Source organism: Plectropomus leopardus, chromosome 16 (assembly GCF_008729295.1).
Source record: "Plectropomus leopardus isolate mb chromosome 16, YSFRI_Pleo_2.0, whole genome shotgun sequence".
Classification (NCBI taxonomy): Eukaryota; Metazoa; Chordata; class Actinopteri; order Perciformes; family Serranidae; genus Plectropomus; species Plectropomus leopardus.
Window position 1 is genome coordinate 11,262,431 of NC_056478.1, and position 16,747 is coordinate 11,279,177.

General features: G+C 36.8%; 1 protein-coding gene and 1 long non-coding RNA gene across 2 annotated transcripts; one reads left to right on the forward strand and one right to left on the reverse strand.

The window, feature by feature from the left end:
- Positions 1-410: 410 nt before the first annotated feature.
- Positions 411-16,247, reverse strand: abcd4 (ATP-binding cassette, sub-family D (ALD), member 4). The gene is made up of 19 exons (XM_042502975.1): positions 15,880-16,247; positions 14,377-14,495; positions 13,915-14,042; positions 12,121-12,260; positions 11,776-11,892; positions 9,866-9,991; positions 7,438-7,488; positions 7,076-7,170; positions 6,858-6,979; positions 3,244-3,335; positions 2,991-3,080; positions 2,385-2,590; positions 2,011-2,102; positions 1,826-1,862; positions 1,420-1,469; positions 1,229-1,281; positions 1,049-1,125; positions 812-927; positions 411-506 (listed from the first exon to the last, which is right to left on the reverse strand). Exons 1-19 carry the CDS (start codon positions 15,918-15,920, stop codon positions 411-413), a joined length of 1,848 nt encoding a protein of 615 aa, XP_042358909.1. The 5' UTR covers positions 15,921-16,247.
- On the forward strand, positions 468-1,367 carry LOC121955152. The gene is made up of 3 exons (XR_006106606.1): positions 468-557; positions 689-774; positions 1,068-1,367. It is a non-coding gene; the product is annotated as an uncharacterized LOC121955152 (long non-coding RNA).
- Positions 16,248-16,747: the final 500 nt, after the last annotated feature.

Genomic DNA, 16,747 nt, shown 5'->3' on the forward strand with positions numbered 1-16,747 from the left:
TGGTTGCTCACTGTTTCACTTAACCATTATATCAAAAATGATTTTAAAGGCCAATATTTTTTTTGTTTAGTTTTCAAGACATTTTAGTGAAATCAGGTAAACAACTTTTTGAAACTTAATGTATAAACCACAGAAGTACTCTGCTCTTGATCGAAGTTACAAAGAGCCGAGAACATTGTGTGTTTATACACATATACCAATGTAGCGATTGTAAACATTATACATTAAATACAAGTAAAGGCACACAAAACTTAATCCTTCTTCTCCCCTGATTTGTTATCATCATGGGTTAATTTACTCTTCTTTGGATCCAGAACATTTTGGTTGAGCTCTGCCTCAGAGTTACATAAACACATACAGACCAGAGGAGTACACCGCATGTCCAAGATTTCAACGAGATGACTCTGCTGTCACGTTGCGTCTTCTCTGAGACTCCCGCTGCCTCCTTTCAGCTTGGTTAACTCCCACTGGCCTCCTCCACACAACTTCAACTGGACATCGTGGTACTGTGAGAAACAGAAACACAGAGTTCATATTTGGGAACAAAGCAAGAGGAGGTAGGTGTTAAATTGAAAAAAGAAACCTGATGATTTAAACCCACGGTTTCCAACAAGGGATGTCAACTGTTAACCAACATTTTTGACTGGTCAAACATGTGAGTCTATAGGTTAATTTTGCTTCTCTTCAGTTTAATGCACTGAGCACCAGGGTTTGGTGGGAGCTGCTGAGTTACAAGTGGTGACTGCAAGTTGGTCAGGATGGCTGTCAGCAAAGGTAAATACACAGGAATACACTTGTGTGTTTGGTCTACCTTCTCCAGGCTGCTGCGGTGTCCCAGACTGACCAAAGTCATGCCGAGCTGTTTACAGGTTCTGTACAGCTGTGCTTCTGCCTCCTCCGTCAGAGCACTGGTGGCTTCATCCAGCACTGTAAAGACAAAAGATAATGTAAAAACACTGGCATGGTAAAGCTCAGGTCACCTCTAACACATCTTGTTTCATCTGATGAATCATTCATGAATACATTACAGAAATTCAGGATAACACACCTGCATATTTTGGTTGCAGGTAGAAGAGCCGAGCAAAGCAGAGACGCTGCATTTCCCCTGGAGACAGAACATCATACCTGCAGACAACAACTAATTCAGGGTCTGCATTGATTTGTGGCACAAGCAAGACAAACATTTATTGTTTTACTTTGCCATCGTTGTTGTGGTATTTTCTCTTACCAGTTCCAGTCCACCTTTTCATCCAACCCGCCCGTCCGCTTCAGGAGACTGGACTGGATCACAGATAGCAGTTTAATTCAGTATTCAAAATCAAAATAATGTTGTGACATATTCAAGCTGAATAAGTAATTGAGCAAAACAAAATAAAGATTTCAGTTCAAAGGAATATTTTGCAGGATAATGTCACCCACCACTCCAGCAAGTTCAAGGAACTGTATAATTCTGTCATCGTCCACTGACCCTGAAGAAAAGGACACAACAGTTATCACCAGCTCTTCATGAATAATGTAAGAGGCAGCAGTGACACAAAGTTATAAATTAAAACCAAAAATTTGGTCAAGTTTAGATTGATAGAAATATACATGTCGTACTATATACGGTCACATTCTTGCAACACTGATGTACTGTTTTTATGACGTTTTGTTTTTTTTAATGTCCAAATGACACACAACATATTTACCTTCATGCCCACTGTGCTTCTGATTAATATTTATTTGTACGTTTCTACATTTTCATTAACTGTGATTAAATGCACTAACATCTATTGCATTTAAATGAAGCACTGTTAAACAGTTTAGTCAGAGTGAAGTCTGATACCTGATGCTGGATAAATGTCCTTCAGCGGGTAGATCACCTGTTGGAGATGAGAGTTTACCAATAAAGTTACTTGATTATGGTAGATTTCCACACTTTCCCGAACTTCCAACAAGCACTTGAAAATGTATTGTGTAATGAGTTACAGACTATAGAGAAAAGAAAAACAACACAAAGCAGAAGGTGACCTGTTCACGCAGTGTCCCATCAGTCAGGTAAGGTTTCTGTGGCAGGAAGAGGGTTCCTCTGGGACCGAAACATGTCGTCATCTGGACAAAACCTGAGGGGACAGTTGGCATGAGGAAACTAATTAGGCTTTTCTCAGCAGCGCTTTGTCTCCTGTGGCTCTTTCTTGTTCTTTTGCTCTCTGCAATATTTCAAACTTATCCGCTGGCGCTGAAAACAACTGTTGACTTGTTTAGCTTTAAAAGGGAAGTTGCGACAGTAGAAAATGCTTTATTCATTAGCAGTAACTTAGTGCAGCGCGCTACAGCAATTGGGCGTTATCTCAAATGTAAATATTATTGTAAAAATATGAATGACAGACGCGCTGCTCTCTCACCGCTGTGTGCCTCCCAGAGTCGGTTGAGGACCCTCAGTAGTGACGTCTTGCCAGTGCCTGTGTTCCCCACCACCAACAGATGTGTTCCCTCTTTGATTTTCAGACTTAGATCCTCCACCAGCAGCTCATCTGAAAAAGGAGATTGGTACGAAAGATGATCCAGGATGAAGGCAGTGTCTGCAGGGCCTGCGTTGATGTTGAAGTCACTGTGTGGATAAATAAAATAAGTTATATTAGTGAAGGAGTTTTTCTCTTGGTTGCTGCAAGTAGAAAAAAACTCTCACCCTCCCAGAGTGAGTACTATTTTCAGAATTCTTAAAAGTAACTCAATAAACAGTAAATAACTGAATGTCCACACAGAATTTAGAATTTTGAATCCAAACCTTTTAGTGAATCTTTTCAAGCAAGCAATGAGCAGTTACAGAGCTCTGGATTATACTGGGATTATACTGTAGCATTATTACTTTATTCCTCTTTGTCATCTTGTTTGCTTTCTTTTTTTGATATTAGTTTACCTAAGTGCACTCATGACATGCGGCCTGTTGCTTTTCACTTTAACTGTACTTTTTTTGCAGCAGAAATTAATGTAAAAATGTTCTCACAAACCTGTCAAAGTCGTAACTTTCGCCTGATGCTGGGTCATAGTCGCACTGCTTGCGTAGGATGTCATCCATCACCTCCATGAGCTCCCCAATTCTAACCACAGCACAAACACACACACACACACACACCACACACCACACCCACACACACCCACACACACACACACACACACACACACACACACACACAGTGATAGAAAGGAGGATGGCATGCACAAACGCTGCTGTCATCTGTATTTCAGTATGCAGTGTGATACCTGTGGGTGTATCCAGCCACATCTGACAGAGTGGTTGACAGGTCTATTAGCTGCGTGAAGCCATTTATCAAGTAGATGCACACAAAGGCATTCTGAATATGAACAAGGAGAGAGAGAACCAGAGCAGAGAGTAAATAGGAGACAACACCACTACTAAAAGAAGAGTGTTTAAACACAGAAGAAAAGTCGGTAACAACCACGCAGATCGGACGACAGAGTGAAATGTCACGAGAAATTACATTTCTGTGAAAGTTGGATAATGCTGGCAGAGTTTGGACCCTGAGGTGAGATATTTCACAAGAACACTGATATTGCTTTTTTAAAATTTGTTCGGCAATATCACAAGTGACAAAACTGTATGAATCTATGCCGAATTCAATTTTACTGCATAAATAAAACAATAGATTTTTGCGGAGATTCGAACCAGCAACCTCTCGTATTCCAGCCAAAAAGCTAGTCTGTAGAGCTAAATCTCCAATCAGAAAATATGCTCCTCTGTTGCTAATTTATAGTGGTGACATCTGCCAAAAAGCTGACTGATCAACTAAGATTTTTTCAGGGTAAAATTTACCTGTTTCGGAACCACTTCACCTCATTTATTGGTAAAAACGACATATCACTTAACTTTACATGCCTAATTTTTTTGGGCGATATCACAACAAGTATCTAAACTGTATGAATCTACCACAAAATTAAATTTAACTGCATAAAAAATATTTCCGGGTAGTCTGGAACTGGTGTATTTTTGCGTTTCAGCCAAGTGACTGGTCTGATGAGCCAAACCTCCAGTCTTCAGGTAAGCCCTGTCTTTTGCTAGCTTACAGTGGTGACACCTGGCGAAAACGACTGAAAGATGAGTTGAGTCAATAATCAACTAAAATTTTTCAGGGCAAAATTCAGTATCGGCAGTGATGTCTGTCGAAAGTCGACTGATGTATAAGTCTGGCCGATATTCCTTGATTTCGACATAAGTCACTGCCAATACTGCTTTTACTCCTTTCAGGACCATTTTACCTCATTTATTGGCAAAAATAACGTATTACTCAACTTTATGTGGCTAAGTTTGTTTGACTATAACACAAGTGTCTAAATTGTATGAATCTACCGCCAAATTACATTTTACGGCATAAAGAAAAATATTTCCAGTAGGTTTTGAACCAGCAATCTTATATATTCAAGCCAAATAACTAGCATTATAACCTAAACCTCCAGACAAATACAGATTAAGACTTTTGTAATTTTACAGTGGTGACATCTGGCAAAAACTTGACAGATGAATTGATCCTATAGTCAACTAAGATTTTTTCAAGGCAAAATTACTGCTTTTACCTGTTTCGGGACCATGTCACCTCATTTATTGGCAAAAACCACATATTACTCAACTTCACATGGCTAATTTGTTCAGCAACATCACAACAAGTGTCTAAACCGTATGAATCTACCACCAAATGATTTTTTATATATTAAAAAAAAAAAAAATCCCAAGCAAGATTCAAACCGCCGATCTACTGCATCCTCACCACCTATTTAACCCATTAAGCCAAACCATCAGACACGTTTTTAGGGCAAACGATATTATTTATTTCAGAAATAGCAGTGAAGTCTGTCAAATATTTAACTGATAATATTAGCTACACATATTATGTGGCTCACGCCGATCATCAACTCGACTGATGTATGAGTCCGGCTGATGTTCCTTAATTTCGACAGACGCATCTACTTAAGAGACTGTTCTGTAGCTGTGGTGCTTCCTGATATTTTGGGTAATGTTTCACTCTATGGTCCCACTATAACTCAAACATAATATTATTTTCAGAATAAGAGGGGCAAAAAAAAAAAAAAAATCCAGAAATCTGAAATGTCTTTTTCTGACGAAAATGCACAAGTTCAGATGTTGATTTTCGTTGGGCCCTAATTATCATAATACATTCATGTGCTTGTGTCCTTGTGATTGAGGCAGTTTTCAAGTGATATAATACCAAACAAATTAATTAGTAAGATCTGCAGGCTTTCAAACTCAGTGTGAATATTTCATCGGTAGAGAAAGCTTTTGCTGCCACCCTGTGGTCAAAAGAGCAGCATACACATTAATAAGCTGTTTTGTGATCGCAAACCTTCCAAACTCTCTGCCTTCTAAGCTAAACATAAGCACACATTGTATATCCATTCAGGGTCACGCTTTTTATGATTTCAGATTTTCTTTTTTAATTTAACTTATTTTAAATTATGTTATCTATTTTCACTCATATCTACTTTTGATTATCTCCACCAAGGAAGCTGTGTTTTTAATTGATGTTTGATTTTTTGTCTGTCGGCAGGATTTCGGAGAAACTTCAGGCCTGATTTTAATGAAGCTTTGTGGAAGGGTGTAGCAGGATTAAAGGAAGTACCAATTAAACTTTGGAGCTGATCCAAGTCACAGGGCAGACATACTAATATTTTTTCACTAGGACAGGCATAATATCAGATGGTCATAATATCATGATTATCATGGCCAAAAGACCTAACAATCACAATATTATTGGGCCATCTATAGAAAATGGTACTACTGATACAATAATAAAGCTATCAGTCAAATTAATCTTTAACTTTGTTTATTGTGCATTTTATTACTTTTATTTTTAACAAAATAATTACACTCAAGATACAGATACGAGTGCAGGGAGGCGGAGAGAGTCTGTAATCATAACTGTACCAAAGCAGATAACAAGGTCAATAACACTTAAAAGATAGTAAAATGCAACCAGATAGTGCTGAAGGAGGGAGACAAAGTGAGAATGGAAAGAAATTATTTCAGAGGCATTGGATTAATACAGATATGTGTATTATTAACATGATATCAATACTTCACTTTTAGATATCATAGTTATTGTAAACACCTGTATATCCCAACACCTCTAGTTCACTTTCGTTAACATTTCAAGATAGTGCATTTGACCTTGACAGAATAAATGCCTTAAAATCCAGTTGATGATAGTTAAGTTCAGCAGTGACAAAACATAGTCAACTGTACAATTATGATGACTCCATATCACTGTCAACATTTATGATTAAGTGTAATCCTCTGGAGTCACTTACACATGTAGTTCCTTAAACATCATTCGGAAAACAGTCGTTATGAAGCACTCAGGGATGTTTTTTCAGTCTACTTATCTGATATTTGAACAGATGTTCATGATAAAACTGCATTTTATGTTTTTTACAAATGTGTTAGGTATGTGAAATATTTAAAATGTTGAACATAATAAATGCAAAATTGAAATGATATGGCTTCACCTAGGCACAACCATATTCTGACATAACTGATATTTTTAGGAATTTGTCCAGACATACGTATATCGTGGTTGTGCTTGCTGTTTGCATATCATAGAGGACTGGACTATTGGCCTTGGCAGAGGTCTGTGTTTTCCAAGTGTCCTTGGAGTTTATAAAAGTTTATGTGTTGTTGAGGACAATCAATGATTGATTGAAATTGGGAGCAGCATTCCCATCTATACTGACTGTTAAAAATAACGACTGTTTTACCTCTTCAGTGACATTTTTAAGGTTCTTGTTGCAATTCTTAAGAACAACAAATTCTGAGAAGTAGGAACAGAAAAAAAACACAAGCTTACCCTACTGATGAGCGCACTGAGCTCACCAGGAGTGAGACCATCGTAGACACCAGTGAAGATAGGAATGGCAATGATAATGTAGCTGAGGAAACCTCCAAGGTAGTCAAAGGTGTTCACCCCGACTGAGAGAGGAAAAGTCAAAGAATAACAAAATTATTCAAAACAATCAGTGAAACATAAAGTCAGTGAGTGTGGTGTGTAATGTAGGATGTCCTTACTATAAAGCCAGAGCTCTTTGTTTATTAGACTCCTCTGAGTTTGTAGCAGAGCCTGAAGTCTGCGGTCAGTCCTCATGTGCTCGACTTTACCGGCTCTAAAAACACAGGCAGCAACAGTTTTTCAACCTGCTTTAACTCTGTGAAAACGATTCAGATAGTGCTAGACACTAATGTTTTTTTCTAATTACAGTAAAGTACATCAAGTGCAGTTTCTATGTATGTTCTCCTGTTATGACCGTCCAAACTTTCTTGAAACTATATTTACATTTTAGGAATTTCTGAAGGCATGAATCATGCACAAGACATAGTAAACTGAATCAGAAAAGGTCAACCCTGGTATATGAATTGTGTTTGCGCCTCACCTGTAAAAAGCTGCAGACTCTGCATTGACACGAATCTGCATGTGTTTGAATCTGAAGACACAAAAACATATTTTTTAAATAAATCATTTTCATTTAAAGCAAACATTTGAAATTCATTTGAAACCATTCATTCATTCATTTCAACACAAAATCAAATTGTTTTAACTTAAGACTTTAATTGTTATTTCCATGGCCTCTGAAAGTTCCATCATTATTTGTGAACATAAGCTATTCTCTCTCAAAGCCAGAAACCAGAGAAGCAACCTTGTGATCCATTGAAAGTTCAAAGTCTATAATTCTGCATGGTTATTAGTCTTCCTGTCTAAATGTGTCTCAGTGCATCTGCTCCAGAAAACATGGAGGCCTGCACTAAAGTCATCTGTATGTCCAGTTTCTTAGCTTCATAAACATCTACAGAGGACCTACATCAATAACCACAATGCTGTTTCATATAAAGTTCAACAGTCAAAATTGTATTAACAGGTGCCAAGCATAATTGTGTGAACCACAGACAGCAGCAGAGAGAGGGGAAATGTTACTGGCGGGTTTTAGTAGAATGTGTTTTCGCAGTAACCCTGTTATTGACCGCGCGCTGCCGCACACTTTATGCATGTGACATGTTGTAGTATCGGTGCGCACCGGGAAACGAGGCTCCCCCGCAAGCCACCAAGGCCGGATCCCAAGTCTCTTATTTTTTCATTTCCTCGCTTCTCGAAAGGCGACTGACAGCTGATCCAGTTGTGGTCAGCTGCAGCGCCACCGCTAGGCGCGCGCCATTACGCGCTGCGCGTTTGGCACCAGTACCGGAGGGCGCACCATAACAGCCTAATATCATCATCAACAATCGTAATCTTAAGTATTCCATTAAGTCTCTCAGTGAGGGCCCTCTCAGACACAACGCTGCTGCTGGTTCGGTGCACTCAGCAGCTGCAGCACCAGCTCCATGTTTGGTTAATATTATTATATTTTTCTGGGCCTATGCAGTCTGTTGCCTCTGCAGAGTAACGTTTTTTTTACACTGAAGCTCATTGAAACATAGCTGCATTGATCAGTGAGACAAAAGCATCAGTGGTGGCTGTCATCAGTGCAGAACTCTTTCAGAAGCTGTCATATAATCATATGGTGACATTATCGACCTGGCAGCAGGTGATGCAGAACATGGATGTAGATGCAGACGTGTTTCTCTACAGAACAGCTGCTGAAAAATGCCTATTCTACAGTTCTGCTGTAGTGGAACATATATGCAGAGTTTGTGAAGTTTTGTAACATTTCCTCATTTCTATGTGAGCATCACAGTACACCCAAATCTCAAATCTTTAACTTTAACCTGTGAGATATGGGAACAAAAACAAAAGTGTTTTTTGTATTTATTTTTTTTATAATTTAATATAATTTTTACATATATTTTTTTTTTACATTTCAATAATTATTCTTATTTATTCATTTAGTTAGTATTTTATACTGTTGTTATTTTGTATGTATGTTGTTTTTTTTTACCTTAAAGGGTTATTATTTAATTAATTATAATCATCTATTTATTTTTTATTATTATCATCATAATTTCATATAAAGTTCCGATGTCAGGGAATATTCCTTTTTGTGAAAATCGAAAATAAAAAGTTCAACAAAACAAAAAAAGAAAATATTGTTCAGTGTAGACCAAAAGTCAATTCTGCAATTGTTTCATTGCATTTTTCTGTTGTTGGAAATAATTTTTTACCAAGATCCAGGTACAATGGATTGCAGCAAAAAGTCTCAAATTTGAGATGTTATTAAGTGTAAAGTCTGGAACTGCTCCTTAGACAATGAATGAGAGCCTGATTTTGTGGGCCCACCGAATGTTTATTTTCCTTTTTTATTTTAATTTCCAGATGAGCTTTATTCTATTGTAGTGTTCTCAGTTCTGGAACAGAAAACATATCAGTATTATGCAGAATATTTGAATATTTTACTTTTTCCATTAATTGTCTATGGAGCAGCTCCAGTCCTTATACTTGATGATATCACAAATATGAGTTTTATACTCTAGGTTTTGGATTTGGGAGAGAGTTGTGCATGTTGACTCTTTACATTTTTTTTGACTGTCTCAGCCCATAGAATCATGCATGAATTTTGAAAATTGGGCGTTGGTCCACTTAAACTTGTGACAGTTAACTTAAATAACAATTCCTCTTTCACAACTGGCGCACATCCTGTTATTTCCTAAGAGGCAAAAGGCACCAGGCCAAAGTCTACAGATACTTCCTCTTAACAAAGAACTTATTTCCTTACAAATAAACACTGCATCAAATAAAGCTGGGAAATTACCCAACTACTCTACGGAAGTGCACTTTTAAGTCAGTCCTGTTCTGCTTGTCTGTCAGCACAGAATCTTACTGAAACAGGTACTTCTGTGTGTTTGATTCTTGATAAACCACCATTGACATACCTGAAGTCTCCCTCCAATTTTTCTTGCTCAAACAGAGTTGATACAATTGGCCCCATGAGGATTTTATTGGCAATGGTCCCAATCACAAAGTAGCCAAAGATACTCACAGGACCGATCCAACCGGTGCTGCAAAGCAAGGAAACTTTGTGTATACACCCCTTTTCAAAACACAGGGGAAACTGAGAGTGCTTTCCATAAGACATTAAAACAACACGACAAAAGACAATGAGAAGGAAAATGCATTAAAACAGAACACAAGTAAGGAAAAATTAAATTAAATACTCAGTATACAAAAGACAATACTAAAAGAAACAAAAGTCACAGTGTCATTTTGCTGCAGTTACAGTAGAAAAACTGAGCCTCACATTTATCGAAAAGCAATGGCGATTTTTTTTAGTTAAGAGTTTTAGCAGACCTTTACAGCTGGAACAGATACATATAAAACAAGTGTCATCTGTTAAGAATCACTGATTATATGGAGACTTTCTTGTGTCTTAAAGGATAACTTTGGCTATTTTCCAATGTTTTTGTCTTCATGTGACTAATGGGAACAACAGTTTTTGAAACTGATCCCGTATTGAGCTATGGACATGTTTGCATTGTCAATGTCCTTCCACTACAAGTGCCTGTTTTTGCCACTGAGAGGCTCATCTAAAACATGAAAACAATCCCTTTTTATTGAAGAGTAAGATCCCTTTTGTTTAACCAAACAGCCCCAAAAACATTTGCCAAACTCACGAGACTCCATTTAAATTAACAGTAATTTTATCCTTAAACACCACTTCATCATTTACCGTTGTAAAACAAAATTCATTCAAACCCTCTGGTTTGTTTGTCTACAGTTCTAACAATCACCAATTCTAGTTTGGTTGATAAATCTATAATTTTTCCAGTTGGATATAAAAATATGCTGGATCTATCCATGCTAAAATTACGTTGGTTTTTTTTTTTATGGAGTCCGTTAGGTTTTGGCAATTGTGATTTCAGGGCTGGAAGGGGTTAAACACAAAAAGAATCTCATTCTATAGCAAAAAGGTCTGTCTCTGCATGGATCTTTGTCAAAATAATAATCTGAACCTGTCAGTGGCAAACAGATGCACTTTTAGCGGACGGACATTGATGGTGCATGTGCCCAAAGTGGTTACATTACAGTCTGTTTCAGGGCTGCAGCTGTCTCGTTCAGCACTGGACCAGTTTTAAAAATTGTTGCTCCCATTAGTCACTTAGACACAAAAACGTGAGAAAATAGGATCCAGGATTGAAAAATACAGAAATGACTGTTTAACAAACCACAGACAGGCACATGCAAAAAGTAAGTCTTGATTTTTAAAAACTAGAAATAATAATTTCTAAAAACTTATTATTTAAATTTTCCTCTCTTATGGGGAATCCAGTAGCCCAGTTGGTAGAGCTGGCGCCCCATGTACAGAGGCTGCATCCTCGCCGCAGCCACCGCGGGATCACTTCTGGCCTCAACCTTTTGCCGGATGTCATCCCCTCTCTCTACCCCTTTCATGCTTAAGCTGTCTAATCTCCAGTTAAGGCAAAATATATTAAATAAATAAAAATGAATATTCTTTAAAAAAAAAAAAGTGCTTCTCTCGTTGCCTTTGTCCCAACCTCTGAATCTGCCCATTGAACCGACTTTGACTTGACTCCCATGTTTTTATGTGCTTGAGAGGTTGCCTGATACCAAACAGAATCGTCATCTCGTTACACTACGAGTCTACTCTGTCTAATATCAGGAAAACTCTCTAAAGCACATATTGGCAACTGTGACTGTAACAGATTGTGATACCATACCAGAGCAGGATGTATGTCTCTGATGATGTTTTAACTGCAGAGAGGGCGTTAGACGTGTTAAAGAGTGTGATATACTACAGTCGCCGCCATACTCAACAAAAACTCACCTCTGAAAGCATTGGTAGGTGTAGTAAGCCAGTGTGAACGGTGATATAATCAAACGACTCGCCATGGTACTCATCTGCTTACACAACCTCTCTGCATCCTGACTGATTCGCTGGTCTCTGTGAGTTACACAGACGGAAACACAGAAAAAAAACATATCAACTGGAATCACTCCACCTTTGATTATGTCCAATATTCTATTATCAAATATATTCTCTGCCAAATAATTTTTAACAGAAAAGCATTAATGATGGATTTGCTGATACATTTAATGAATTGAAATTGCATTTGTCTTTACAATCTTTAAAAAAGGTAGGACAACAAAGAGCAAAAACACTAAAGCTTACGGGTTGTCTATATCCTCTCTGAGCACATTGAGTGTGTAATAGACTCGGCCCTGGAAGTAGGACGTGTGGAGGCTCTCAGTTAGCGTCCTCCTCCAGCTAACATACATCTGATTGCAAATGTACTGGTCGATACTTTTCAGCTGGGAGGGGGAGAGAGAAACACGGAGAGAAAGAAAATGTTTATTAGAGAGTTAAGTAACACAGACAATAAATAGTAACAATACCATGAACTCTTTGAGACTAACAAGAGTAAACGCTATATAATTTCTCATATTTCAGAAAAAGGCCTTCTGAAGCTGTTCATTTAAAAAGCAATGTGATCAAATACACTGTAATCAGTTCCCTCAGTGTAAACTCTCTCTCTCTCTCTCTCTCTCTCTCTCTCTCTCTCTCTCTATATATATATAGTACACTCCCTCTCTCTCTCTCCATATATATATATATATATATATATATATATATATGAATGATGTGTTTGCAGTTTCTTAGGTTCAAAATCCAGGCATGATCAGGTGAGTGAAGGCTGTAAAAATGAGCATGTCAGACTGACCTGACCTTGTAAAGTGGCCATGGTCGAACAGCAATTCAAAACCAAACATGATGTCATTCAATCAAATATAGAAAACAATCGCCTGATTGTTTTTTAGTTTCAGCCAAAATGTTTATACTGAAAAATTATTTCACAAAATAAAACTAAAAACTCACGTCATATGTGGTACTATTACTGCTCATCTAGTCTATATTATCAAAAAACAAACATGTTGTCATAACAACAATTAAGCTAGAGGACTGTTATGTTAGCTTTCACTTACCAACCCTGTCTGTTTCTTTTACAGCTTCATTAGGGATATTTCTTACTAACTTTAAAGTTTTTATCTCCAAATTAATTTGGGATGTCACAAAAGAGAAACTGCCGTTAAAGTCGGCTTAACAAAGTGCTAATGCTAGCACTGACGAACAAGTACAATAACAGGAAACATTTCATAAGAGCTGCCTAATGTTAGCCCCTCTGAATATTAATAACTATCATTAACAGTTTAAAGGAGAAAATGAGATTGACATCAATGTGCATTTATGCACTACACAGTGACCCCTCTTTCTTTTTAAAGTGTCTTGAATATGGTGTAATATTCAGCTGATCAATAAAACTACGCTCATGTATACATATATATATATTTTTAACGTTACTATTTATAACAGATTAAAGTCAAACAAGCACCTACGGCAAATTGAGATTTCTAAAGAAAATGGCTTGATAAAGAATAAACCTTTTTAACAATAATCTCTTTAGTTATTGAGTAAAAATCTATGTGATGACACATTAACTAAAAAGTAAATAAATGTACTGACACCTTTTATCAGTGCCTTCAATCTGCAGACCAATCAGAAGCAGAGCTGAACACAAAGGAGACTGATAAGAGAGTAAAAACTGTTAAAAGACCAAAGCCTTTCATCACATGCTCTGTAAACCAGTTATAAATGTAATCGTCCTTTGTCAAATCAGTGTAAATGTGACTTTGTAACCACAGTGTATGTTAGTGTTGTTTGTCTTATCATCTTCGTCTTTGAATCTTATTATTTCATATTATTTATTTTATTTTTCTCCCTTTTTGCAAATATTTTTTTTATTACCCATTTTTTTTTATCATCCTATGGATTCTACGTATTGAAAACTATTCATTTTTTAGAAAGACAATGCACAATAAAAAGCAATATAACAAAAGCAAAAGACACACAAAAAGATGCAAGTAAAGTGACAGCAAGACAAAAAAACCCACAGCTTCTTTCACTTACTGTGGAGTTTAGTAAGATGAGCACCACAGCTGTGCTCACAAGACTCCTGAAGCCGGAGTAATCTTTGTCTGCCAGAACATTGTAGAAGTGACTCGGGAGGATGCCGACTTGGTAAATGATCAGCTGCTCTGGTGACAGAAAAAAGGATGCGTTAACGTACTGCTGGGACAGCAGAAGAGACTTGCAAAAAAACGCAAGGGAATTAGGAATCCTTTGAGCTGACCTTTGAGCTTAAGGTCAGCAGCACAATAACACAGTATGCAGTTCAGTGTTATCTAAGAGTAGTTTTACAATGTCACAATCAGCATTGTCAAACAGACATTAAATGTGTCTCATGATGAGACTTCACATGAGAGACATTTCATTTCATTCACTTATTTGATAGCTAGCTTGATGTGATTTGATAATATATCCCCCTTTTGCCTGTCATATGACTCCTGCAAAAATAGCTTCAGCAGATACCTGTCAGAGTGACAGCAAGTAGCGTCCCAAACATCAGAACACTTTGACTGCTCCATGATGGGAAAAGGACCTTCTGGATGCCGCAGAACCTCTGGACAAACTTCCAGTCTAATTTTGGTCTGAGGTTATGGACAACAAGAGACACAACACTGTATTTGTCAGAACTTAAATCCAGTGACCACATCAAAATTAGATGCATTACTACATAGTTTTTCCACTGAGAAGGACTTTTCTTTTGTTTTTTTGTGCATACATTAAACATAAAGTAAGGTAAAATAGATAAAATAAGGCAAAGAACAGTAATAATCACAGACAAAATAGAAAAGTTCCAATAAAATGTGACAAAGATGCTTTAAAAAAGTACTATAACATAACAAATATCTACAATTTATTTGTGTCAGAATAAGAGAGCTTTGCAGTTTTTAGCAGGATGTGCATAAATATTAATCACATGTGTGCAAAAGTTTGCAATACAGCAAATATGTGCAGCATACATGTGAATACAATTCATGCAATAAGAAGTTTTGTTTAGAGTAAATTATTGCATTCCTTTGCATCCCTCACTTACACCATTTTTTTCTTACACTTGCACACATTGTTGAGAGGGTTACTCTTTTAACTATTACTATTACAACTATTTTAATAACTTCCCCAAATAAGTGTAACCTATATAGTTTGATTACTTTTATAACAAATGTTTTAAGTGGGACAATAAAGCTCAAAAGACCTAATAACATAAATGCATAAATGTTGCACTCAAATCTGTCTAATTGGCTCTGCTAACCCGCAGTGTCCAAAACTATGCTATAAGAAGGCATTCCCGCATGGCAAAAAGATGTAAAGAAACAGCATGAATTTTGTATTCAACATAAACTTTTTACTGATTTTTTCCCCGCAGGTAACCCCTTTGTAACACCAACATTTTGATTATTAACTGTGATTTAATTAAATATTTTTCTCAGTAGATGTAGCTGAGAAATGCAGCACAGAGTGCTTTACATTAAAAAATTCAGGTCAGCAAGGATATTTGGCATAAAAAGGGCATTTAAAAACAGTTAAAAATTAAAAAAAATAAAATAATAAAATTAAGTGCTACAAGTCATAAAATGATTTTAAAAAATCATGAATCAAAAAATTAATGAAGGCAAAACATTTTAAAGAATTGCTACAGTCTGAAGTGTGAGAGAAAAATCTTAGAAATGCAGACTTAATTACATGTAAAGCTAGTTAGATGTAACTAGTTACTCCCCAACACTGCGTACAATTCAAAGCAACTATTAGCTGAAAATGCAAAGCAACGTAAAGCAACTAGTAGCTGGAAACTGACTAGCTATTAGCACTGTCATGCACGTATAATTACTTAAATAAGGTTTTACTGTAATTTTTTTGCGATGTGATTAATTATTCATAATATATACATCAGAGAAAATACCAGGGTTAGTTAAGTTTTAACAATACATCCCCACCATCTATACATCAGTTTCACTGTAAGTGTAGTCTTACCTTTTTTTACCTCCGCCGTTTGACTTCTCCAAACAAGGCATGGGGGGCTGAATCAGATCTTCAAGACAAAACTAACTTACAACCAACATTTGTTTTACGGTCTCGATGTTACGTTGAGTGACTTTTAACTACGTTAGCAGGTCAAGCTAACTTTAAACGAGTCTGAAGCAGCCAAAGAGGAAACCGGTTAACGTTAGCTAACAGTTAGAACGGTTAACGGGGGGAAAAGGGAACAAACTTCGACGAAACAATTAAAACTAACTTCCCCCTACTTTATCGCGTATCCCGACCGAATAAATTATCTTATATCTTTATTATAGTCTAACCTTTCTTTCTAGCTTGCTGCTCTGCTGTGCACCGGAGTTGAGCGTTTGTTTTGGTACGTAAATTAAAAGTCCGGACATCCGGTATAGTATAAGCGGCCGTTTCAAAATAAAAGTCCCCATAGCTTTTGCAGAAAGAATTCAAAAATATTACTTTGGCAAATGGATCATTTCATTCTGGGATTGTTTTTATCATAAACAAATGTAGCACATTGTATGCCATAGCACGGAGAGTATGTTAGTCCTAAAAAATAAACATATTTTGCTAGTTTGGGCGCTATTTTTTTTTTTTTACCAATTCTATCCAGATAATATCTGGCAGATATCAGCATGTGAAGCCTTGGAAAGATTCAAAGTAATTTCAAACGATCCTTGGCCTGATATAAGTCAAAATTGGGCGGATTCACAGGTTTGAATCATAGCCTTTATATTATAAAGATCTTTATTTGCAGTCTATGATTTGAATCCAGGTAAGCCGAACTTTTCTCATATGATAAATATGAGCAGTTTTGAATTTGTCTTTCGCAAACACTTACTACGTCATT

Coding starts and splice junctions, on each gene's coding strand:
- abcd4 (XM_042502975.1), bottom strand. CDS start 15,920: ATGCCTTGTTTGGAGAAGTCAAACGGCGGAGGTAAAAAAAG. Junction 928..1,048: donor CCTGCAACCAAAATATGCAG/GTGTGTTATCCT, acceptor TTGTCTTTACAG/TGCTGGATGAAGCCACCAGT. Junction 507..811: donor ACCGCAGCAGCCTGGAGAAG/GTAGACCAAACA, acceptor TGTTTCTCACAG/TACCACGATGTCCAGTTGAA.